General features: G+C 41.2%; 1 protein-coding gene across 6 annotated transcripts in view; it reads left to right on the top strand.

Annotated features, from left to right (window-relative positions):
• Positions 1-16876: 16876 nt before the first annotated feature.
• LOC134223170 (protein mahjong) overlaps positions 16877-27172 on the top strand; it is a 35093-nt gene continuing 24797 nt past the window's right edge. For 2 of the 6 annotated variants that reach the window (XM_062702316.1, XM_062702319.1), the window contains exons 1-4: positions 16877-17500; positions 17694-19361; positions 19776-20275; positions 20404-21500. In XM_062702316.1, coding sequence (XP_062558300.1) covers positions 17382-17500; positions 17694-19361; positions 19776-20275; positions 20404-21500 — 3384 coding nt within the window. In that variant the 5' untranslated portion in view covers positions 16877-17381. The remainder of the gene's footprint in view (positions 17501-17693; positions 19362-19775; positions 20276-20403; positions 21501-27172) is intronic. The other 4 variants (XM_062702318.1, XM_062702317.1, XM_062702314.1 and 1 more) reach the window with 4 other exon arrangements.

Raw genomic sequence — 27172 nt, 5'->3', positions numbered from 1 at the left:
ACTGCGAATGAAATGATTAATGGTAAGTTTGATTAAATGGCATATATTATTCTCTTGCTGATTATTCATTGATTGTTTTTAGGCTGGCTAGCAGGGCCTGACACAAACCTCCTAAATTTCTGAGGGCCATTCTACTTAAATTTTCGGTGAACTATGCTGCGCAATTTTGCTTACAGTCCCTCGCTGGCACTCGGACAATGATCAGCAGCCCCTAACGTGGGGAACAGATGCTGTTGTGAGCCGCTAACATGGAGAACAGACGCTCGTTCAGATTTGCACCCAAGAGAGGAGCTAACTCCCTTCCTCGTTCCTTGTCACCGTACAACCATAGTTCCCACCGGGATTGGTTACCCGATGTTCCCTAAGGTTGCTCGTACTCCGGCCAGCACCACGGGAAGGTAGGGATAGGCGTTGCTGGGAAAGAGGCTGAGAACCGCGAGATGGAGTCAATTTTTTTTCAGGTACGCGAAGTACCAATGGTGCAATGGTTTTAATTTATAATTAAATTGTCAATATAAAGGATTGGAAATAATCTGTATAAAGATGTCATATTCTTTCTTCCTTTATTGTTTGATTCATCAACAGGCAACTTAGGTCCTAATGATGCTTATCCTAATTATTACTAATAAAAGTAATTATAATAAAATCATCGTTAATTATGAAACATGGCAGAATAAGCCCTTGTAAAATTACGACGAATCGTCTGTCTGGATAGATTAAAATCAAAACATGGGGCAACCTCGTTGAATGCCCGCTGTAGACCCACCATCGCTCCACGTTGTCCGTAATTCGTTCTTCGAAAAGGTATCCTCAGCATTCCGTTATTTCGCAGTGCCCTAGGTCGAACGTTCAAGTTTACTGATTCTAGAATTTCAGGGCAGTCGATTCTGCCTTGGAGCGTATCAGCAACGACCATGGCCCGTGCAATGTGCCTCCGCAATTGTAGGCTTTCAAGATTAATCAATTGACAACGGCTGCTATAACTTGGTAACCGGAATGGGTTTCGCCATGGAAGCAACCGAAGAGCAAAACGAATGAAGTGGCGTTGAACAGATTCAATTCTTACTGATCCGTTCTGGTAATTAGGATGCCATACAGCGGATCAATATTCCAGCGTAGATCGAACCAGCGAACAGTACAGTGATTTCAAGCAATAAACATCGGTGAAACCCTTGGCGACGCGAAAGCTGAATCCTAATGTTCTAGAAGCCTTCTCGATCACATAAGAGACATGATGCTGGAATGTTAGCTGCGTATCTAGAATAACACCAAGATCCTTTATACAGTTGAAAACTCATATTTATTTATTTTATTTCGTCAACCAACGTAGACTAGTACATATACATATACATGTTTGTTTTTGTAATGCTATAGTATAATTGAGGCATTCCACGGGGGCATGTCAGTCGATCCTGAGCGACCATTTCGAAAATATTTGAAACTCTGCACAGTTTTTCAATTTCATCTTAATCGTCATTTTTCGATATCAAATCTTCATATTGAGTCACGACTAACTTTTCAAAAGGGTGTATGTGAAAATGGTTCAAAAATATTTAAAAAGCTGCACAGCAAAAACGGAATGTTCGATTGTTATGATTTTTTCAGCAAAGTTAGACAACTAAATGGTGATTCTTAAGAAAATGTGCACAGTAAAAAAAAATGTTTTTGCCTTTAAAAATATCATTTTTGTCACAAAAACTCAAATATCTCAAAACCCTATCTTTTTTCGAACGTAATTTTTTTAGGGAAAACGGTCCATTATATTAGCTATCTACCATAAAAATTTGGTGATGGTAAACTAATAAACAAAAAAGTTATGACATTTCAAACATTTCACAATTTTCACATTTAGTAAAAAAAAATTTTTTCTGCGTAAGTTATTTCGAGAATTGCAGTTTGATGCAGATTTTATTGTTAAGGGACGTGATTTAAACAAGTTGTTTTCATGATATTTTGATTTAATTATTCATAGCATCTATAAGAAACTTAGACACGATCCAGTGTTGTGATCAAAAGTATTGATAGTGTCATAATTTTCATTGCACGTAACTGGCGAAAAATTCTTTTAATAGTGTTGAAACCTGTTGATAATAACGTTGATAGAAACATATCAGAAATGTTATTTTTAAGACAAAAGCTGCAAAATCAAAGATTTATATACACGTGTACGTCTATAGTTTACCTGCAAAAAATATACCTCTTAGAGAATAGACTATGATCGGGAGGAAACGGGTATCTTCAACAACAACAAATGCATGATAGGTACATACCATGACAATGCTCACGAAAAAGCAAAAAAATTACTACTACTAAGGTTGTTAAAGATCTTATAGTAATTTTTTTCTTCAGTCAAGCAAATGACACCAAACTAGTCAGTAAAAACTTAAAAGTGATTTTGTTTATTGAAATATTACGAACAACATGAGTAGCCGCTTTCTCAACTGTTGTAGGCCGTTTGATGGAAAAATTGTTCAAAAGAGTTACGAAATCTCACCGAAAGCACCATAGATAAACTGAAAGCGACTGGGTATGCTCCAATGTCCACATTGAATACAAATTTACGCATTTGCACGTCCTGCCGTCTAAACGTTGACAAAAGAGCAATCTGTATATCATCGGTTGAGCAGAGCGCAGGAAGTTCGAAAACGACAGCAACTGAGGAATTGCCAGATGTATCGACAACAACTGAGGAATTACCAGAAGTATTAAGTGCTGAGAGCCTTGCCACCGTACCATCAGCGAAATCTGTTTCAACAAATCAATCGGAAGATGAGTGTATCCAAAAGGTCAACATCGAACGCTTTAACGAGGGAATAGCTGGGATAAAAGTGACTCCGATTAAATGGAGTAAGATGGACTACGTTTATTACCCGGAGAAACAATACCGTGAAATAAACGAAGCTGTACGAAGAAACCTCTTCAAATTAGGACCTGATGATGTGGAAAATACAGACTACGATGAGGTAATTATAAATATGAAGGAAAGGTTCTCGAATGCAGCCACGACAAGGAAAGAAAAATTATTGATTTTGTCGATGCTGCCAAGTTCGTGGTCTATTCAGGATGCCATTGATGAGTTCAAAACCAATAGAAATACAGTAAAAGAGGCAAAACAATTGAAGAATAACTGTCTTTCAACCAAAAATACTAGGTCTAGTACTGCATTAACAGATGAGACAAAAGAAATAGTAGTTCAATATTTTGAAGATGATGAAGTAAGTCGAGCTATGCCTGGTCAAAAAGATTATGTATCAGTAAAAAAAGATGGAAAGCGTCAAGCAATCCAAAAACGATTAATGATGACGACTTTGAAAGAAGCGTACACACGCTTCAAGGAAATTCACGATAATATTAAAATAGGTTTTTCCTCATTTGCAAGCCTTCGGCCAAGGCAATGTAAGCTTCTTTCCAATTCAGGAACACATAATGTGTGTGTGTGCACAACCCATGAGAATTTTTTTTTTATTTATTTATTTGGTAGGCACTCTGTGTTACTTAACCGCTACTGTGCCGAGATCAACCGTGGTATTCTGCAGCCAGAATCCACACAGAATCTATTTTTAGATTTTTCCATTATTCATTGTTGTTGTCGTTGCTGGTCCATCTCGTCGTGAGTCCATTGTGTTCGTTTTGTCCATGTCGTGTATCCAATGATCGTTGCATTGTACGGTTGCCATTTATCCGGGTAACGTTGGAGGAAAGCCTCCGAGAAGAACAAGTTGTCAGTTGTCATCAGGCAGCCGTGACGGTGAGGCGTGCACCCTAATACGCCACCGCATAGGCTGCGCATCCGGCGACTGACGATGGTTTTTGGTGGAGGGGCTGGGAATCGAACCCATGACCATTCGCTTGAAAGGCGAACGTGTAGCCAACTACGCTACGGGACCCCCCATACCCATGAGAATATTAATCTTATTTTACATAGTTTGAAAAGAATCAATTTAACAAAGGATATTAAAATGTTAACTGGTAGTCTTTTGTGTGAAAATACAACATCAAATTGCTATCTACGATCTTGTTCGGATTGTCCAGATTCTTCATCATTGGAAAATACTTTATTCGCTGAGTTTGAAGAAAAATATATTGATCAGTTATCATTTGAGCAATGGGTGACCACGGATAGGTGTGACATAGAAACTATTGTAAAACCTGTAGATGAGTTTGTGTCATATTTTTGCTTGAAATTAGAAAGTTTAATCCCTCACGATTTCATTAAAACAGAACAATCCAGCTTTTAAAAATACGAAAAATACATTTACAAAATGGTGAATTTTTAGTCATTTGTGATTTTTCTGAAAATTACAGCTTTGTATTGCAAGATGAAGTGCAGTCCCATCCCTGGCACATACAACAAGCTACAATTCATCCATTCGTAATTTATTTTTATGGAAGTACGCAAATTGAACACTTAAGTTTTATTATAATTTCCGAAGATTTAAGACACGATTCAGTATCCGTAAACTTGTTCATTGAAAAATGATTAACTTTTTACGCGTTGATAAGCATAAAGAAGTCAAAAGATATATTTCATGTCTGATGGAGCAGCGTCGCAGTACAAAAATCGTAAGAATTTTTCGAGCCTATGTCAATTTAAATCAATGTACGGCATTGATGCAGAATGGCATTTTTTTGCTACATCACAGGGCAAAGGTCCTTGTGATGCTATTGGAGGAACAATAAAGCTCATGGCCACAAGAGCAAGCTTACCCAAAGAACGTGAGCATCCAATTAAAACTGCGAAAGAACTTTTTGATTGGACGAGTCGTAGAAAAGAAAAAGATTTAACCAAATTATCATTTTGTTTTACTACTACTGAAGAGTACGAAATAAAGATTTCAGAGCTCAGCGAGCAATATAATAACGCGAAAAATTTCCCGAAACCCAAAAATGTCACTGTTTCATTCCATTGTCGGAAAATAAAATTAAAGCATAACTATACTCAAACTGTGCTGATAATAATTCAAAAATGCTCGATATTGTAAAAAAATTGAATCAAAATAAATAAAAAATAAGTATTAATAAACTGTTTTCATGATATCATAACCCATACCAAAATTCAAACCCAAAACTCTTAGAGTTTCTATAACAACATTGTGTAACTGCCACATTTAATTTAATACTTAGGATAATATTAATTCATTTTTATTTATTTATACATATAATATTTATACATATAATATACATAATATCGATGAATACATAAATATGGAATATCATACAAACAACTTGTTTAACTCACGCAAGGCCCTTAACAATAAAATCAGCATCAAACTGCGATTCTTGAAAAAAAAATACACGGAATTTTTTTTTTTTTTACTATATGTGAAAATTGTGAAATGTTTGAAATGTCATAACTTTTTGTTTATTAGTTTACCATCACCAAATTTTATGGTAGATAGCTAATATAATGGACCGTTTTCCCTAAAAAATTACGTTCGAAAAAGATAGGGTTTTGAGATATTTGAGTTTTGTGACAAAAATGATATTTTTAAAGGCAAAAAATTTTTTTTACTGTGCTCATTTTCTTAAGAATTACCATTTAGTTGTCTAACTTTGCTGAAAAAATCATAACAATCGAACATTCCGTTTTTGCTGTGCAGCTTTTTAAATATTTTTGAACCATTTTCACATACACCCTTTTGAAAAGTTAGTCGTGACTCAATATGAAGATTTGATATCGAAAAATGACGATTTAGATGAAATTGAAAAACTGTGCAAAGTTTCAACTCAATAGAAAATCATGAATTAAAAATTTTCTTAAATTTTGATGCTGTTGCTTGGAATCGCTCAGATGTTCTGGTGCAGTCGGCAGTCCTTCAGATGCAAGGAGCATCCTGATGCTCGTTGGAGTCATTCCCTCGACGCATACATTAGCAGACTGGTCCTTCATGTATGCCAAAAACAACCGGACAACCTTCATAATCCTCGGGTCACGTAGTCTGGCTTTAAGGAAACGACCGTCTCCTTCGGTGGATTGCTGAGTCAGACGGACGATGGGTGGTCTCATCGGATCTAACTCAAATTGGCTGTCAGGATTCGGTAGTTGTGTTTCCTGTTGTTGTTGTTGTTGCTGATATATTTGGTGTTGTTGATGATTTTGTTCACACGTTGCATCACAATTCCATTGAGCTCATAGTTGTAAATTATTGGCTGATGTACACGAGTGAAAGAGATCACGGAACATTTGCTAGGATTGACAACCATCCGGTTCAATGTGCACCAAGCCGCAAATGAATTAATATCTTGTTGTAGGTCCATTGCGTCAGAGATAGACCGAATTAGTGCATAGAGCTTCATATCATCCGCATACGACAGTCGCGGACCTCGAAGCACATTGTTTACATCGTTGAAATACAAGAGGAATATCAAGGGGCCAAGATGGCTTCCCTGAGGAATGCCTGAGGTTGCCAAAAATTCAGTGGACTGAGAATTGCCTACCGTAACAGACAGTCTCCGTCCGGTGAGATATGAATGGAACCAGCGCAAAAGATAACCCGCAATGCCAAGTCTTTCCAATTTCGCAACCGTGATAGCGTGGTTAATTTCATCGAAAGCTGCAGATAGGTCCGTATATACAACGTCCGTTTGTGCTTTCTGCACAAAGCTGTCGGTAATGCTCGAAGTTAGGCACAAAAGATTAGTGGTCGTAGATCTGCCTGAGATGAACCCATGTTGATCGGCACTCAGATGTTGCTTACAGTGAGATATGAGTGGTTATAACTAGCTCCAATAATTTGGATGCAGCGCACAAGGATGAGATGCCGCGATAATTGTTGACATCTTTTCGATCACCCTTCTTGTACACGGGAAACATTGTAGCGGTTTTCCACACGGACGGAAAAAGTCCACTGGATAGCGATTTGTTGAAAATCAATTGAAAGGGAGCGAGCAGAAGTTCGATGTGCCTTTTCAAGAACGCAGACGGAATGCCATCCGGACCTGGACTCATGGATGATTTTAACTGCGAGTTAGCTCTACGGATCATTTCTGCATCTACGAAAAACGTGGCCCAAGTGATCCCGACTGCAGGAACGTTGTTAGCAGCCTCAGCGTTTGTGACATCAGAGATGACTTCGTTACAATAGGTGCTCACAAACTTGGCGGCAAATAGCTGACAGATGGATTGGGGTGTACGCAGAGTTTAATTTTTTGTAGTGCTCACGCAACGATAAGGAACCGTGTTTGGAATAGCGCTTGAGAGCAGCTCTTTTAGCAATTTTCATTCTACGAAGCTGACGGGTCTGCCAAGGACAACTATAAGGAGCGACGATTTTCTTAGGAACATGTCTTTCAATCACGTGTCCAATAATATGCGATAAAGTCAATGCCGCATTCTCTGCATCACAACCGCCAAGAATGTCAACCCAATCCAATGTAGCAAAGAACTCAGCAATGCTATGATGATCGGCGTTATGGAAATTGTAGATTATGGGCTCGATCGATGCAACAACATTGGCTCGCGTGTTGTTCAGCTTGAGTATCAACGAAGGATGATGGTTAACTACTTTAACTAACGGTGATGGAGCATGCGAAATTAGTGGAGCAGCGTCCTGAGCGCTAACAAAACACAGATCCAGGCTGCGATTATTTTCGTTGGTAACGTGATTGATTTGACGTAACGTGGCTGTGCTGTAGTAATCGAGGAGTTTGGAGGCGTGACAGTGTAATGAAGATCGTTCCATATCTATGTGAAGGAACCCGTTGCAGGAGGAACTCCACGAAATTCCTGGCGGATTGAAATCGCCGATAATGATGATTTCGTCCGAAGCATTAGTCATTTCTATCACTTACAAGACTGATTGTGTGTGGGCTTCAATAAGTGTATCCTCGCGAACACGATCAGGAGGTATGTATAGTCCACAAAGGAACACCAAACGATGGGTAAGCTGGAGGCGCACCCATACTTGCTCGACACATCCCCATAAGTCGTTGTAAATAACTCTTGCTTTTCGTTTTTTATTCACTGCGATTAGGACGCCTCCTCCAGTTGATTTGCGACTGTTCATGGGGCCACGGTCGCAGCGAAAAACTTCGTATTCAGGCCCAAAGACCTGACTAGATAGGGTACGGGAGTCGAGCCAGGTTTCAGCCAACACAATCACATCGTAGCAATCATCGGACGTGGCAAGAAAATATTGTTCGACATCACAGTTCATCCCACCGGCGTTCTGATAATACATCAGCACTTCGTCAACGCAAACGAGGTTGGAATCCACAAACGGGGCTCTAGAAGTTTGAACGGCATCAGGCGGTGAAGGTTCAGGGATGTAAGAGTACTTGCCTGCAATAGCAGGTTGGGAGCTCCCCGATCTACATCTAAGTTCAGGGCCAGGACGACTTCGAAGAACGTTGGCTGCAACAGGCGCGACTGAACTAGAGCAACCGGGAAATTCTCCCAAAATGCTTTCCATGGGGCGTCCTGGAGATCCAATGGAAGCTTGTTGACTTGCGTTGTGGACCAGCAGAGAGGAATGCGAATCTCGATGGAAATCACCACCGGGTGAGGTGCTGGAATTTTGAGCAGCATGAGGCAACGAAGGTGGAGGTCCTGGGTCCTGGGTGGAGGAAAGAGAAGAACTACAATCAGAAGAATACTTGCCTGTGCAAGCATGGTGGAAGCCCCCTTTTCTACCACCAATCTCAGGACCCAGACGGCTATGATGATCGGAGGCAGCAGAGAGCGGGACTGGATTGAGGGGATCAGGGGCTTCCAACAAGCTTTCTATTGTGCGTCTGGGTGATGCGAAGTCTTCAGGAGAGGTGATTTGGCATCGTACGGAAGAACGTTGGGCGGTTTCGCAGTGGTTTTCAATCAACATGCCGGATCCTGTCCGGAAGTGGGAGTCAGAAACTGGGAGGCGTTCGGGTCTGGAGAGATGACGACAGAAGGCGTGTTCACATGGGGCATCCATAGGTTTTTTGAGAGGTCCTCAAACTCTCGGAAAAGTATTCCTGTCGGCCAGGTGTCTGGGCGGAGTGCGACTTCCTTTAGTCTTACGGCCAATCCGACCTTGAACGAAACGAAGCTCATTCTGCTGGTATCGGCACCTTTCTTCACTAGCGGAATAACCTTAACGGGATCTTCGCACTGGACACATTCTTTCACCAGTTTTTCGATGGACTCGCATTGCACACTAGGATGTATTCTTGAGAGATACAACCAGAACTGCTCGTCGGATTCAGGGACAGTAAGAACCTCAGCAGAAACAGAGCAAACACTTGCTCTAGTACCGCTAACGAGAGATTTGCTGATGAGCAAGCTATCATCGCGACGTCGTTTTAAAGGTGGTTGGCGTAAGAGAGTTCTCGGACTGGACCGACTCGGAGTAGTAAGAGCGATGCCTTTCGACAACTGAGCGATCTGATTTCCCTGCTTTACGATTTCCGCTTTGAGTTCAGCATGGGCGATCTCATGTCTCTCGGTAATTGCCTCGATCGTGTTACCGAGCGAAGAAACAGTAGACTTGAACCGTGCACATTTCATGAGTTTCGCGCAAGCGTCGCACATCCAGAACAAATTGGAATACGAGTTGATAACATTTACGAAGGTCTTCGTTAATTTAATGCTAGAGCACCTCAAATGGATCATTCTATCGCAGAATGCCATGCAAGAGATGTATTCTTCATCGTCTTTAACGGGCTTGGCGCAATGATCACAGGCGGATTCCATAATTAGTTTGGTGTTATTCTGCTTTATGAATCAACGGTGGAAATGCTCTAAGCACGGACAGTTTGAAAGTACGGTCGCCGAAAAAGTGCAGCAAGGGAACAGTGAAGCGAAAGATGTAAAACACAACACCGTGATCGACTGATCGTTTTCACAATAGTTTATTTATTATACACTTATTTAATATACACTTAACATCCACGCACGATTTCACAGTAATTAGTTATAATCGAAACAGGAAAAATAATACCTACAAATCGATTCCGTTCATCCCCCAGCTGACCACCAACATCGCACACTGCCTTAAAATTGACTATCCACAGGTAAAATTAGCATATCGAACCATAAAAACAACTAAAAACATCTTAAAACAGGTAAAAGATCCAGTCCCCATAACACATCAATCAAATGTTATTTACAAAATCCCATGCAAAAATTGTGATAACACATACATTGGTATGACTAGAAACCAATTAAAAACACGACTAAGTGGACATCAAACACACATAAATAAACACCAAAAGCTCGTAGAAGTAAACACCACACAGACAAATAATGAGATAGCTAGACTAAGAGAAACTACAGCACTGATGAAACACATTATTGATCAAGACCATGAATTTGACTTAACTAAAACAAGCATACTAGACCATTCTCGCAGAGCCTCAGCTCTCCCCATCTTAGAGATGTGCCACATCTCAAATCACACCAATACTGTCAATTACCGTACAGATGTTGATAATCTCAACACAACATACGCTGGCATACTACACACTATCAAAAACTATAAGAGTAGAAAGCACAGACGAACAGATTAGATTAGCAACACACAGAGTTTGAATCCGGGATAAAACTAATGAACATAAATTCACCATTTTCAAAACAGTCGTTGTTATGTCGAGCACTGTGACCGTTGATAAAATATCAAATTGTAGAACAAAACCACCGCAAAAGTAAGAATTACCTCATAAAACAATGTATATTAACTAAATACTAATATTTGACACATTTAGAAGCCAATACTATGACCATACGACACCCAGAACGACATGTAAATTAGGACAAAAACGATTGACCAAGTAAGATTAGATTAAGTAACTGAAACTGTGCAACATTGTAACAAAACATTCTCTCAAAAAATATAGTTTTTCCCTTGAAAAAGGCCACATCCAATGGCCGAAACGTCGGGCAGAGTAAAACGATAATCGTTTAATGGTTTTAAAGACTGAGATAGCCAAAATTTCTACATAAAAACTATTTCCAGTCGTTTCCAATACCATGGAAAAATAATAATATCGAATCGGTTCAACACGAAAAACACAGTTTAATAGCCTATTCAGATTACGCCATTAATGACATAATAATTGGCGTTTCAGGGTAAATACGCTTTATGATGTCATTATTTACGTAATATTCCATACATTTTGCGCTGTCAAAAGATACCCGCTAAAAAGAGTCATAAAGAATTTATTACGAACAATTATTACGAGAGAGCTTTCGTTCTAACTGGAATGCAGGGAGAAATTCAACAAAACAAAACTGACAAGCGTCACGCTCTCTTTGCCAGAGAGAAAATTCTCTCTGTTTTCATTTCGTTTCGTAGTTGACAGTCATGCTCTTTCTGTCGCAGCAGGGTCGAATGCATGTTAGATGGAAATCTCGCTTAACTTTTCAAAAGGACCTAAGTAACATTTTTTTCATGAATTAATTTGAATAGCGCAATCAACAGAACAACATGAAAGCTATTGATTGCAGTATTCAAATTAATTCATGAAAAAAATGTTACTTAGGTCCTTTTGAAAAGTTAAGCGAGAAATCTTCTGAGCGCTGAAGAATAACTCGGATTGTGATGGTTTTGTGGAAAGCATTTTATATGATGAAAAATAATGATGATAATTATTTATTCTCCACTTATTCAACATGAATTGTTTAAAAACAGATGCTCTCTAGAATTAACATGAAGTATTTAACTTAAACCTAGATTTAATAGAACAAATCGAATAAATTTTCAAAGTTCAAGGGCCAATGCGGAAGACAATTTAAAACGTAGGAATGGTTGTAAAACGAATATATTTGATGAATAAACATGATTTCATAAATTGTTTCAATTCTGCTCCTTGAATGGCTTAATATACTTTGGATTTCAACATTTTTCACGTGGGACAACTGTACATTTGAATGGGATGTATATATAAAGTAGAATAACCTTAAATAAAACATGGATTGGTAACGCATTAATTCATCCAAAATCCAGTTTAAATTTTTTCACATTCAAACGATTCGATTTTGTTAGAAGCTGTATCATTGATTGTCGAGTAGAACGCAATGGTTCAGTTTCCATTTTTGAAAAAAAAATAAATTGCTGAGTTGCCCTTCATACATGGAGATACTGGTGGAAATACATTTTAGTTCGATAATATTTCTTGAAAATTGGTCCAATCGTCCTTTTTTTATTTATTTGTGAGAATTCCCAAAAGTATCTAAATTTTTCTATCAAATCTCCGTTCGATCATGGTACAGAATCAAAATACTTTTTAAACTTAAAAATAAATTGAGGAATAGTCTGATTGCCCGAAGAACGGCGCACCCAACTAATGAATGTAGCTTCGCTCATTGTCCTTAATGAGAGCTTCAAATATTCTTCGAAAATCCCTTTTCATATTTTTTTTATATTGTTTTTTTCGTAGAAACTTTGTTCAGAAAAAAATGTTCGATTGTCGCCACACAAATGCTTGATTTCGCAAATTAAATTTTAAAACTCTCCTTGAATTCAACCCTGTATTAGCGGGCAAATAAGGAAACATGGAAACGTCAACATATATTATCTTGCTGCAGTCTGAACACCTCGTAATAATTGGATACCCTCTCACTTAACAAAGTCATAAATAGCCCAATCCAGCCCCGTGGCAAGAGCTGCTTCTCAGCGTAGCGAACATCTTCATGAATATGTCCAGCATACATTTTGAAAAGTACTTCTCCCGAATCGTGCCTTTACAAGCAACTGGATTTTATCCAAAATATTGTTGGCTACACTTTTTCAATTTGGTCAAAAATAATACCAGTTATTATGGACATGTAAATATAATCCTAAAACATCTTTCAGCACACCATATATTTCATTTCATTTTCACTAATGAATGTTGTTTGATTTGCATCCCCGGACCATTTCAACTGTGATGCTCGTCACAGTATAAACAATAATAATATCTTTTGTTTGATTCGGGCGGGAGAACAAGTTACGAAATATGATTTCGTGTAGCGTTTGATTTCACCTGTAGATTCCCTCCAATTCGTAAGTTTATTATATTTTATCATCAAATAACATAATTCCCATGGTCAATGATGTAAATCTTGCAAATTATTTTGAAAACAATTTTCAGATTTAACCAAAACAAATAGTAAACAAAACACATGATGTTTATTTTCGTACAATAACAACGGACGGTAATGAGCTACCGTCCGTGGACATGGTGGCTATTGTCAAACCCCTTGTGAAAGTATAGGACGCCAGGGGGGTGGCCCAATCTGAAAAGGCTATAAAGTTGCGATACGGAACGTACACAGACCATCGACTATGATACACGACCATCGACTATGATACCATATTATTATATATCATATATTATTAAATTGAAAGAAATTGAAAACTAATTTTTTAAAGCAATAATTAAACGTAAGGGGTTCCGTTGCACAAATTCTCCTGATATGCTCCAATTATAGCTTCAAAATAAGACTGGTTTAGGATTATATCCAGTTTTCCGCGAGCGGTAATGGCCGCCAGCTTGCCTGCGGGTTAGTCTCTGATTTGACGTTTCTGGAGGTCAACTGCACCCACCATTTGAGCATTTTGATCAATGTGGTATATAAGAAGGCTTGAATTCACTGAATCAGCACTGTTACGCGCGCGAATTGCCTCCCTGTGCGAAGGTCCAGGGTGAACGAGACTTTCCTTACACGCAACGGGGTATTAGCAAAAGACTTGTGCCGAAGCGGACCAACTCTAATAGATTTCACTCGGGATTCTCGATCCTTGCTAGTTGCCTTGCTCTGAAAGCCTATGCGATGGAATCAAGAAGAGAGTTTCATCTACTCGAGACTGAACTACCATGTGGAAATACTTTCCTTCCTAATCTTCCCGCTAGTGTACTTTGCTCAGAAAGGGGTCGTTCAAAAATGATGTCACAGGTTTTAGAGGGGGAGGGGGTCTAAGATTTTGTGACAGTACATGTACTAGGTATACACAAAAGCGTGACAGAGGGGGGGGAGGGGGTCTAGAAATCCCAAAAAGTAGTGGACGTCATATTTGAATCGCCCCAAAGTCTATGCTGCAGAAGAGTGGAAATCAGTCTTTCCTTACTGGATGCCAGGGATTTTTTCGGTCTTAACCAACAGACAGCCGTCTTTAGACTAAAACGAAAACTTCAATCTTTATTGATACTGCAGGGTATATATACATATTTTTTGCTTATTCAACATTTTACAATTTTTGGTTATTGCCGTTCTGCCCGCGCCCATCAATCCGCCGTATGGGCTTGATGCGCGCGTTCAGAACGTGGTGCTGCTGAGTCTAGCACAAACAAATCGCCCTGACTTATGCTGGAAGTGCACTGCACTGCGGCGCACACGTAATTAATTATGTGCGGACGGGTCGCTGTAAGAATCATTTTCATTGTTTTGGGTACATCGGCGCGCGCCAGCGCCGTTCGTTTGGGATCAAATTCTGTTGTGATTGTCGCGTCGGTAACAAGCACCTTCTTATCAGGGATGCCAGAGAATATATTCAAATGTCTTCACAGTCGTTTAAATATGTCTTCAAATGTCTTCAATATAAAAATCATGATTATTAGCGTGAAATTTCAAAATCCAATAGGTTTGTAAATTCAATCATGTCCTTGTTGTATAAATGTGGAATAATGTTTATTTTTTAAACTTTCAAATTGATAGAATTCAAGAGAATATTCTATAAAATTTTCACGAGATAGTGTATAACGAGTTTTCCCTGGATTTTATACTGAGTCTGGTTAAAATTCCAACGGATTTTTTAACTGAATTTCTATGTGGAATTCTTCCAAATTTATTTTTTAAAGAATACGCTGTAAGGTTTCAAAATTTAACGTGAAATACTTGAAAAACATCCAGACGAAATTTCCCGAAAAATTCCGGCTGTTGGAACACCCAGAGGATTTACTGAAGAAACTTCTGGAGAAATTTCTGGAGAAACTTCCGGAGGAATTGCTGGAGGATTTTCAGAAGGAATTCTTATAGAAACTTAAGAAGGAATTCCTATAGGAACTTCGGGATAAATTCCGGAGGGATTTTTTGGAGAAATTTTTGAACGATATTCCCGAGGAATTACTGAAGGAATTCTTGGAAGTAGTTCTGGATGAATTCTTGGAGGAGCTTCTTGAGATATAGCTGCAGAAACTTCCGAAAGAAACCCTGGAGGAAATACCAGAGAAATTCCGTAGTATACTTCTGGACGCATTCTTGGAAAATCTTTCGGTCACACTCTTGGAGAATCTTCCAGACGAATTCCTGGAGAACCTTCCAAAGGAATTTCTGGGGAAACTTCCGGAGGGATCAGTGGAGAATTCTTGGATGTTCTTTCACACAGCTCCTAGAAGAAATTCCAAAGGTATTCCTGAAGGATTTTACGGAGAAATTCCTGAAACTTCCGGACAAATTCGTGTAGGAAATTTAGGAGGAATTTCAGAAACAATACTAGAACGATTTTTTGGAGAAATTCATTGAGGAATTCTCAGATAAAACACTGGAAGAATGTCCAAAGATATTTCTTGAAGAATTACCAAAGTAATTCAAGGAAGAATTTGGCGAAGTTGTGTAATAAATTTCCTCCGGATTTCTTTTAAGAACATTTTCCTGTAGTAATTTACAATGGAAGATCTGAGAAATATCTATGTAACACCAAAACAATTTCAATTTCTTGTCGACATTCGTAAGAATTTTCTATGCGAATTAATTGAGGCAAATTTCTTGTGGAAATCAAAAGGGATTTTTTTTTGCTCAGTAAAACTTGTGGAAATTAAGAAGAATTTCACGTTTAATATTTGGAGTATTTCCTTTATTTCTTTTTAACGGAAATTATTATAAATTTCCACGATAATTTTAGCTGAATTTTCAATTTAAATTCTCTTAAATTTAGAAAAGAAGTTCGTCATCGGAAATTCTCCTTATAAAATTCACAAAATATTCTTTTAAATTTTCACTGAGAAGTCTTTCAAAAATCCACGGAAAATTCAAAGAGTTTCCCGGCGGATATTTAGAGTAATGTGGAATGATGGTATGCATATGTTATTCAGAATGAATTTAGAAAAAAAAACTGGTGCTAGCTCAAAGGTTGAATAGATTAAATTTTGCCGCAAATTAGATAGGTCATTGCGATCCGAATTGATCGAAATACCTTTTTAAAGACGCCGCCAAGAAAAATACAAACGAATACCATCGGGATTTTTTTCACCAGCGCACAGCTCAAAGTTAAGTGAGGTCTTAAATGCGTTGCAGTTATCAACCGGCTAGTGTGAATGTATTTTATGCTTGAGATTCTAAGCTCGAGACAAAGACTATTATAACTTTTGTAATATTTATATACCTAGTTTACATAGAGGTCGCAGAATTTATAAGCTTATCAGTCAGTAATGAAATTGTATTTTCTATTCGCTGGCTTATTGATTGTCTTCAAATAAGTAGACAAGTCTTGAAATATTTTGAAAAGTCTTCAAAATGTCTTCACGAAATAAATGTCTTCACAGAGATTCAAATGCCTTCAAATTGAAGACATGTCTTCAAATCTGGCATCTCTGCTTCTTATATGCAACATTGGTCAGAATGCTAGGAGCGGTGGGTGCAGTTGACCTCCACAAACGTCAAATCAGAGACTGACCCGCAGCCAATCTGGCGGCCATTACTATAGAGGTTGCTGACGTTTAATCATCTCTCTCTTTCACGCGCATAGAAAGGATAGGATTTGTTTTCATCGGGAAACGTTTCCCGATGAAAACAAACCCTGTCCATCGTATGCGCTTGAAAGAGAAAGGTGATTAAACGTCAGCAACCCTTATAGTTTAACGAATACAGTGAACAAAAAAACACTCAATTTGGCATCACTTTCATTTGATCGACTACACCGTCGCATGTTGATCGTCAAATTCACGTTCATTCATGTGTTATCGCGCGACGTTTGTGCTTGACCTCGCGAGTGAAAGTGCAGAGTGTCCAATCATTTTCTAGCGAGCGTGTGTTTCCGAATTAATCGCAGTTTTTGCGTGGAAAAATAATCTGTAAAACGGCTAAAATTTACGGTAAAAATACTGAACATCGTTAGTTCCCGTGCAGATGGTTCGATTGCTGCAACAGGCCATTTCCGGTCGGTGTTGGTTCTGGTGGAAAAAGTGATAAAAAAAACAAGCGAATTGAACGAGGAGTCTGGACGAAGGAAGACGTCCATCAGCAAAATCCACGACGAAAAAGCGAACCATCGCACAGTGAGCGCGGTTGAGGTTAGGGTAGGCAGTGTTCATTTTGCTTCGTGCGTGCGAGCGGATCACAACATCTGCTTCGTCGGCGGTTCTCAAAGTTCATTCTGGGTTCGCGTTCCGTCACATCAGCTGGCGCAGAGATTGTGTAAATATTTTGGTTTTTGGATGATAGCGCTGATTTGCGCTTATTGGACTACAGTAGCGAAGGATTGTGAACAATGGCATCCCCACCTGATCAGGTAGAAGTACTGCGTGGTCGGGATTTATCTCGGATTTTCCAGATATGGGAGGAAAGACATAGCGTACCAGGATACGACCCGGAGCCGGTGGTTACAAGGTATGCATGGGATCTGTGAAATTTAATTCCAATGATTATAAAAGCATATGTAATAATGTTATGAAATTTAGTTTTTGATGGCTTGAGAAGGTGTACATGGAACTTAATCCAAAGGATTGAAAATCATTAATTCTATCATTCGATACAATTTCTTTACATTTTGACTATTGTCTATTTACGAATCCCGTTACAGGCTAGCGGAAATCTTTGAAGAGGAAACCGAAGTGTACATGCGAAAAGATCCGGACCCATTCGATGAACGACACCCGTCGCGAACGGATCCGAACAGTGAGTTGGGTCGCATGCTCAAAACTCTATTTCGAAAAGACTACTTTATGACTCGGCTGGTAAACGATTACCTTCGAGATAATTTTTTTACGCGACAAAATATTCAGCAATGCTCCCAGCCACTGAACATCGCTGCCTGCCGCTTGATCCTGGTGATTATGCCGGGACTGGAAACATCAGCCGTCTTTCAGGCGGAATTCGATCATCTAATTACCAGGCTGTACGGTTGGGCTGAATCAAGTCCCGAACCGCTCCAGAGCTACGCCACTGGGCTGTTGGGTGCCGCAATGGAAGTGCAAGAAATCGCAGTTAGTTTTCGGGAGCAGAACATACGGCTTTTGCCGATAATGTTGCGGCGATTGCACGTCCTGCAGCTGGCTCACAGAAATCGCGATCGACTGGCGGAGGCCGGAGAAGGAATGTCCAGTACAGCGTTTCAGAGAATGTTTCAGGGTGAAGCCGAGCAGATATCCAAGAGGAATTCTACCGAAGGTCAGAACGATTCAGATATGTCGTCGGATGGCGATGTGGGTGCAAGCCCGAAGAGGCCTTTCGCCCATTTGGGACCATCCGACGGGAGTGGGGACCCACCCAATGGGGTCTCTTCGGTATCGAATTTGAACACTCTTTTTCAGAATGAAAACAGTCAAAACACGCAGGACGCCCAGGCTCGACTGGCGCACCGTAACATGATTCCCATCTACCCGGCCACAATTGCCACAAGTCAGATGCTGATTCTGCGATATCTCACGCCGATGGGAGAGTATCAGGAGTTTTTGCCGCATGTTTTCGAACACAACGCGATGAGTTTGATCTTTCGCTATATAGAAAATCTGGACGCCAAGGACACCTGTTTGGCGTTCGAGGCTTTGAAATATTTGGCATCATTATTGTGCCATAAGAAGTTCTCGTTGGAGTTTATCGCAAACGGAGGTCTGGAACGGCTGTTGAAAGTTCCTCGGCCCAGTTTGGCAGCTACGGGAGTGTCAATTGCGTTCTATTATCTGGCGTACTGCGAAGACGCCATGGAGAGGATATGTTTGATGCCCCAGAAGATTATCACGGAACTGGTAACGTATGCTTTGTGGTTGCTGGGATGCTCTCACGACTCCGGTCGATGCCATGCGACAATGTTTTTTGGTCTGAGCTGCCAGTTCAAAACAATGATGGACGAGTTCGACAAGCAGGATGGGCTGCGAAAATTGTACAACGTGATTGCCGTGCTTCCGATATTGCTGCCGGATGATTATCACCTAAACGACGACGAGGAATGCGCAGCTCGGCAGGTGGTTCGGCATGTCTGTGTTGCATTGAAGAAGTACTTCGAAAATCATCTGTACTATAAGTACAATCAGGTTACGAGGCAGCAGTGCCCATCGGGAACGTTGGCCCAACCGGTCTTCAAATCGGTAAAGAATTCTCCGGAGGTGATTAGTGATCAGATAAGGACACTGCAGGAGCTGCTTCCAATGAAGGCACGGTGGTCGCCGATAGATGAGTTCTTGGATCTTGGAGGAGTCAACCTTTTACTGCGTATCATCGCATTGGCTTATGAGTGGAACTACAGTGGGCGGTGAGTATTTGATTGTATTTGTTTGTTTATTGATTGTAAGACGTTTTTGCTGGTGATTCATGGCATGATTTTTTATCCTATTGCGCTCATTTTAACTCTCTGCTTTTCGTGCTATTTTTTTTATTTATGTCACGCTTATTCATTCTTTTCTTTGTTTGTCTTGAATGATTTATCTGAACGTCATTTAAAGAACAACTTATTTATGTAAAAGTTCTGGAAGGAAGGATCATTTGTTTTATTTAAAGTCAAGATGTTGCGAAATCTTTGTTTATTCCTTCTGTATTTCCGGCAACTATCATTCCTTTTATTTTCATTTTTTACCCAAATAAATTCAATTGCAAATAATTCATCGAAAAATATTGTTCGTACAATCAATTATCCTATTCGGACCGGAACCCGCTTATCGAATGTTAGTTTTTCCAGTGGTGAGACAGTGCGAGCCGCCCTGGACGTGCTGAACGTGTGCTGCGTGATTCCACGGGTGCATGCCGTTTTCTGCGAACGCATCGAGTTCCCCGAAGGGGGTTCCGCGGCCGGAATAAACATCGTGCTGGGAGCCGCGGAAGGCGAAATCGTTGCAGACGCCGAGGTACAGAAGTCATCCCTCGCCGTGCTAGTGCACACGGTTTGTGCCCCATTGCACCGACCGAGTGGATCGCTGGCCCGATTCGGGTCAGCCAAGAAACGAATGCCAAACAAGAACTCGGAAGAGCTGCTGCAAAAGGTGTGGGAGAGCGTCCGATCGAACAACGGAATTATAGTGCTGCTATCGCTGATGTGCGTCAAGACACCCATTACCGATGCGGATTGCATACGGGGGATGGCCTGTCGGGCGATGGCAGGTCTGGCCAGATCGGAAATGGTGCAGCAGATTATCGGAAAATTACCGTTGTTTGTAAACGGCCAGCTGCAAGGTATGTATTAATTGGTTGCTCTCTTCTAATTAACGTTCGCTTTTTTCGTAATGTCGTTGGGAATGTTGGAAACAACAGTTCTAGAGATAAACCCGTGGCCGTTAGTAATATTGCAATGTTTCTTACAGGTCTAATGCGCGATCCGATTCTCCAGGAGAAACGAGCTGAACACGTCCAATTTCAAAAGTATGCGCTTGAACTGCTGGAGCGTGTCTCAGGTAAAGCGAAATCGGCCAACAATCAACTGGACACTTCCCTGGCCGACATTCACAAGGCGAATGTGGTGGCGCAGACGAAAATTCAATTCAATGAGCAGCAGTTGCTTGAGTTGATCCACCAGCATCTGATGGCTCGGGGCCTAACCGAAACGGCAGCCACCCTGGTGCGGGAAGGTGGCATCAGCGTTCCGAATCCCATCCTCCAGCAGCACCAACAGGCCGCCATCTTAAGTCGAAACTTACATCACTCGCCATTTACCTTTCGGTCGCCGAATACGACCCTCATACAACGTTCAAGGATACGAAGTAAAACGACGGACGGCACATTCAGTCATTCGACGGCACAAGCCAATCTTCAGGCTGCGCTGGCTGCTGCCAGTATAGACACAGCTACTCCGACGAATGGCGGTTCCGGTGGTGAACATTTGAAGGTTGATACGACTGCCGGTGGTAACATTGGTTCTGGCATGGATTCTCCACCAGTAGATCCATTCACGCCCATAAAGCTTATCAAAAAGACGACCGCCGGAAGTGTGAGTGCAGGTGTACCAGCTGGAGGCAGTACCGCACACGGAAATAGTTTAACCACCCCAGCCGGCAATAGCAATCAGCGTCCGCTGCAGAAACAACTCTCGGCAACGACGGACACGGCCTCGTTCCTAGTTCCAGCATCAACGTCTTCCAAAACCACAACCATAGAACCGCTCGGGAGCTCCGTCACGCTGGACACCATCATAACCGAATACCTCACCAATCAGCATGCCCTGTGTAAACATCCAATGTCGACGTGTCCGCAGTTCGATTTGTTCATACCGCACAAGTGTCCGGATCCCCGCCCGAATAGAACGTCGGGGATGAACATCAACTTTGCCACCAGGTTTTTCAAACGGCATGCCGGCTATTCATCGCAGCGGTTCGATCGGCGGTTAGTCCATTCGAATTATTCCGCATCGCGGGTGCTACGACCGCAGGATTCGGAGTTTTTCTTTACGTGTTGCGATTTCACGGTAAGTATTTTTTTATCCGTTTATTAAAGTTTATTTAATTTTTTTTTTAATTTTTAAGTTTTAAATTTTAACACGTAATGCAAAAATTGGCATCAATCAACTCGTCGTTTGCTTTATTAATGCATTTTCAATATAAATAGTTCAATAAATAGTTGCTGAAGTAAAAACTCAGAAATTATGATCGGGTTTACTCAATCCGATGCTTGAAATTTTTGGTCGAATTGCTTCAGCAGATTGTATAACATTTCACCGAAAACTATTTCGCGGAATTCATTTTCGCGGTTGAACATTTCGCGGAATAACATTTGGCGGTTTGTAACTTTTCGCGGTACGACATTTGGCGGTTTGTACCTTTTCGCCGAATGACTTTTGGCGGAATGTACCATTTCGCGGAATGCACCATTTCGTGGAATATTAATAATAATAGCCTTTGTTCATTCAGCATTCCGACATTATTACCTGCGAGGTCTCTAAGCCAAGTTACCATTTTGTTTTGCATTTGTTTAACACGAGATTAACGAGACTATCCTTCAGCATAGGCTTGCTTTGCAGTCACGCATCTTCCCGCACGGCTAAGGAACGCCTCCCAGAATATTTAGAAGTAGTTTTCAAAATTTCAGTTGCCCCTTATACTGCCCATGATCGCATATTTGTAACATTTGCATTTTGGTTGATTTTGTAAATCGTTTGTCAATCCTTCCCACAAACACAATCATTTTCAGCTTACCACAGATAAGCAAGATAGTAAAGCCTATTTTCCTGTTGTGGGATTAGCATTAGATGCAGTAAATTAAGATTCCTTAACGATTCACAGGCTTTTTACAAAATGATCAAAAATGCGATCATGGGCAGTATACCGGGCAGATACATCCATTTAAAGAAGACGTTACCCCTCCTTTCGCCTTATACCGGGCAGATGCGTTCATCTAAAGAAGGCATTATCAACTCCTTTCGCCTTATACCGGGCAGATGCATCCATTTAAAGAAGACGTTACCCATCCCTTCGCCTTATACCGGACAGACGCATTCTTTTAGAGAAGGCCTTATCAACTCCTTTTGCCTTATACCGAGCAGATGTATCCATTTAAAGAAGGCGTTACCTCTGTCTTCGCCTTATACCGGGCAGATGCATTCTTTTTAAAGAAGGCATTACCAACTCCTTTCGCCTTATACCTGGTAGATGCATCCATTTATAGAAGACATTCTCCGACATTATCGACGTCAGGACATATCGTGGCGCTAACATCGACTCGGACCACTATCTGGTGATGGTTAAACTGCGCCCAAAACCATCCGTCATCAACAATGTTCGGTACCGACGACCGCCGCGGTACGACCTAGAGCGACTGAAGCAACCTGATGTCGTCACTGCATACGCGCAGCATCTCGAGGCAGCGTTGCCGGAAGAGAGTGAGCTCGATGGGGCCCCTCTTGAGGACTGCTGGAGTACAGTTAAAGCAGCCATTAACGACGCAGCGGAGAACAACGTCGGGTATATGGGTCGAAGTCGACGGAACGATTGGTTCGACGAAGAGTGCAGACAGATTCTGGAGGAGAAGGACGCAGCGCGGGCGGTCGCGCTGCAGCAAGGTACCCGGCAGAACGTGGAACGTTATAGACGGAAGCGGAGACAGCAGACCCGCCTTTTTCAGGAGAAGAAACGCCGCCTGGAAGAAGCGGAGTGCGAGGAGATGGAACAGCTGTGCCGTTCTCAAGATACACGCAAGTTCTATCAGCCCAGCCAACCAGCCCCCACCTTGAGGGAAGTTAAGGATGCCATTCAACAGCTGAAGCCCAATAAAGCAGCTGGTAAGGATGGTATCGGAGCTGAGCTCATCAAGATGGGCCCGGAAAAGCTGGCCACTTGCCTGCACAAACTGATAGTCAGAATCTGGGAAACCGAACAGCTACCGGAGGAGTGGAAGGAAGGGCTTATATGCCCCATCTACAAGAAAGGCGACAAACTGGAGTGTGAGAACTTTCGAGCGATCACCATCCTTAATGCCGCCTACAAAGTGATATCCCAGATCATCTTCCGTCGTCTGTCACCATTAGTGAACGAGTTCGTGGGAAGTTATCAAGCCGGCTTCGTTGACGGCCGCTCGACAACGGACCAGATCTTTACTGTACGGCAAATCCTTCAAAAATGCCGTGAATACCAGGTCCCAACGCACCATCTGTTCGTTGATTTCAAGGCGGCATACGACAGTATAGACCGCGTAGAGCTATGGAAAATTATGGACGAGAACAGCTCCCTGGGAAGCTTACCAGACTGATCAAAGCAACGGTGGATGGTGTGCAAAACTGTGTGAAGATTTCGGGCGAACACTCCAGTTCGTTCGAATCGCGCCGGGGACTAAGACAAGGTGATGGACTTTCGTGCCTGTTGTTCAACATTGCGCTAGAAGGTGTCATGCGGAGATCCGGGTGTAACAGCCGGGGTACGATTTTCAACAGATCCAGTCAATTTATTTGCTTCGCGGATGACATGGACATTGTCGGCCGAACATTTGCAAAGGTGGCAGAACTGTACACCCGCCTGAAACGTGAAGCAACAAAAGTTGGACTGGTGGTGAATGCGTCAAAGACAAAGTACATGCTTGTGGGCGGAACCGAGCGCGACAGGCCCGCCTGGGAAGCAGTGTTACGATAGACGGGGATATCTTCGAGGTGGTCGAGGAATTCGTCTACCTCGGATCCTTGCTAACGGCTGACAACAACGTTAGTCGTGAAATACGAAGGCGCATCATCTGTGGAAGTCGGGCCTACTACGGGTTCCAGAAGAAACTGCGGTCGAAAAAGATTCGCCACCGCACCAAATGTGTCATGTACAAGACGTTAATAAGACCGGTAGTCCTCTACGGACATGAAACATGGACAATGCTCGAGGAGGACTTACAAGCACTCGGAGTATTCGAGAGACGGGTGCTTAGGACCATCTTTGGCAGTGTGCAAGAAGACGGTGTGTGGCGGCGAAGAATGAACCATGAGCTCGCCCAACTCTACGGCGAACCCAGTATCCAGAAGGTAGCTAAAGCCGGAAGGGTACGATGGGCAGGACATGTTGCAAGAATGCCGGACAGCAACCCTGCAAAGATGGTGTTCGCTTCCGATCCGGCAGGTACGAGACGGCGTGGAGCGCAGCGTGCGAGATGGGCAGACCAGGTTCAGAACGACTTGGCGAGCGTGGGGCGTATCCGAGGATGGAGAGATGCGGCTTCGAACCGTGCATTGTGGCGTCAAATTGTTGATTCAGTGTTATCTGTTTAGATGTTAACTAAATAAATGAATGAATTATCAACTCCTTTCGCCTTATACCGGGCAGAAGCATCCATTTAAAGAAGGCGTTACCCTTCCCTTCGCCTTATACCGGGAAGACGTGTTCTTTGAAAGAAAACATTAGCATTTCCTTTCGCCTTATAACGGGCGATAGATACGGTTGAGTCGAACCCGTACCCGATGGGTTCGGGTTTGAAAAATTACTACAATATCGGGTTCGGGTCGGGTACGGGTTTGAGAAATAAAATACTGCAAATTATTTTATTCAGTTTTGTTAATTGTGAGGCTAGTTTGTTGTTTGGGCTTACATTTTTGTTTTTCAATTTTAAGAGAACCAGAAAATATTCTGGGAAAAAATGTGTGCGGGCTAAAATAATTAAATTAAGTCGGGTTCGAATCGAAATACTCGGGAACGGCTCGGGTTCGGATTTGCATTAAATGCAAGCAAAAAAATTGCCCGGATTTCATGTAATTAAGCAGAAATCGGTAATTATTTGCATGATAATTCTTCTAACAGAATTCCGCCAAATGGCATTCCGCGGAATGACTTTCGGTGAAAAGGTACATTCCGCGAAATGTCTTTCGGAAAAAAGGTGCATTCCGCGAAATGTGTTTCGGTGAGTTGATACATTCCGCAAAATGTCGTACCGCGAAAAAAAATTCCGCCAAATGGTTTTCGGCGAAATAGTATACAACCGCTTCAGCATACTCCTTCACTCTTTCTCTAGTTCAGCATGACATAGACCAATATTCTCCCGCAACTTTTCTAATTTAATTTAATCTAAAATCTTTCCTGCGGCCGTTGGTTAGCAAATCAGCAGCAATAAGTTCCGTGGTACAATACAGTAGTGACCCGATCTTGTCAAACCCTGATTTTGTCTACAACACCCGATTTTATCACGTTTCCGATGGTTGTCCGACATTTCGCGGTAAAACATTCCGCGGTAAACCATTTCGCGGTGTACCATTTCGCGGTCTGTATCATTTGGCGGTAATCTGTTTCGCGGTTCATACAATTTGGCGGTATTCTGTTTCGCGGTATTCAAGCTTAGCTTATCTTTTTAATTTTTTTTTTGTATTTTTAAGAGTTTGCCATTCTCTTCCACCAACTATTAATTTTCTCTTCTTCATATGGCCGTTTCTTTCATTGCGTTTCCCTTTCAAGTATTTTCCTCTTTTCTTTTACGCATTATTTTATGTTATTTCCAAAAGACATATACATTATTGTCAATATTAGATGTGTGAACTTTGTCATCAAGATACACTATATCATATGGTAAAGGTCGCTGTCTTAATACCTTAAAAGGCTATGGAATTCTGGTAGAACTCAGAAGATGGAATGACTGAAAATTATGCATAAAGCAAAATGTATCTTCTTTAAATGTTAGCCGATATTAGGCTAAATATCATGTGCTGTCTTCTTCAAATGTTCGCATTTGCCCGATATAAGACAATATGTGTTGTTTCGTCTTCTTTAAATGTTCACATTTGCCCGGTATAAGGCAAATTGTGATGTTTTACCTTCTTTAAATATTTGCATTTGCCCAGTATAAGGCAAAGTGTGTTGTTTTGCTTTCTTCAAATGTTTGCATTTGCCCGGTATAACGAAAAATCAGTTGTTTCACCTTCTTTAAATGTTTGCATTTGCCCGGTATAAAGCAAAATGTTACGTTTTGCTTTCTTTAAATGTTTGTATTTGCCCGGTATAAGGCAAAGTGTGTTGTTTCGCATTCTTTACATAACGTCATCGGGGGTGACAATGGGTCAAATGGGGGTAAGAATGGGTCACTGTTTCAATGCTTGTAGATTGGATTAAATGCATCTGAGGGCAAGTAGATTAAAATATAGAGACCTTTTTAGGCGATTTTGCTCTTCGACCTCCTGACTGCCGGTGAAAGCGATGACCCATTCTCACCCTCAGACCCATTGTCACCCCCGATGCGGTGGCGGTAGTCGTATTTAAAAATATGTTTTGCTTCAAAACATTTTTTTGTTGGGATTTGAATTTATATGAGTCTGATGTAAAGAACACATTATTGAACTACTTGTAACATTAGTAAAATTAAACCTGTAAATTGGTATTGACCGCGAAAAGTTTCACCGCGGAATAGTACTAACCGCGGAATGGTATACCGCCAAATAATATAAACCGCGAAATGTTATACCGCGATATGATACTGAACGCGAAGTGGTAGACCGCGAACTGGTACACCGCGAAATGGTTAACCGCGGAATGTTTTACCGCGAAATGTCGTCCAATCGTTTCCGACCCAACTTTGACACCCCCTCCCACAATTTTTAAAATCGTCGTCGTTCGTTTTATTAGCGTAGGTAAATAATACCGCAAACAACAATGATTTCCATGGAATAACTTCTACCATCTGTGACAGTGG

The sequence above is a fragment of the Armigeres subalbatus genome, chromosome 3 (genome assembly GCF_024139115.2).
Source record: "Armigeres subalbatus isolate Guangzhou_Male chromosome 3, GZ_Asu_2, whole genome shotgun sequence".
Taxonomy (NCBI): Eukaryota; Metazoa; Arthropoda; class Insecta; order Diptera; family Culicidae; genus Armigeres; species Armigeres subalbatus.
This window is presented reverse-complemented; position numbering and strand designations above follow the sequence as displayed.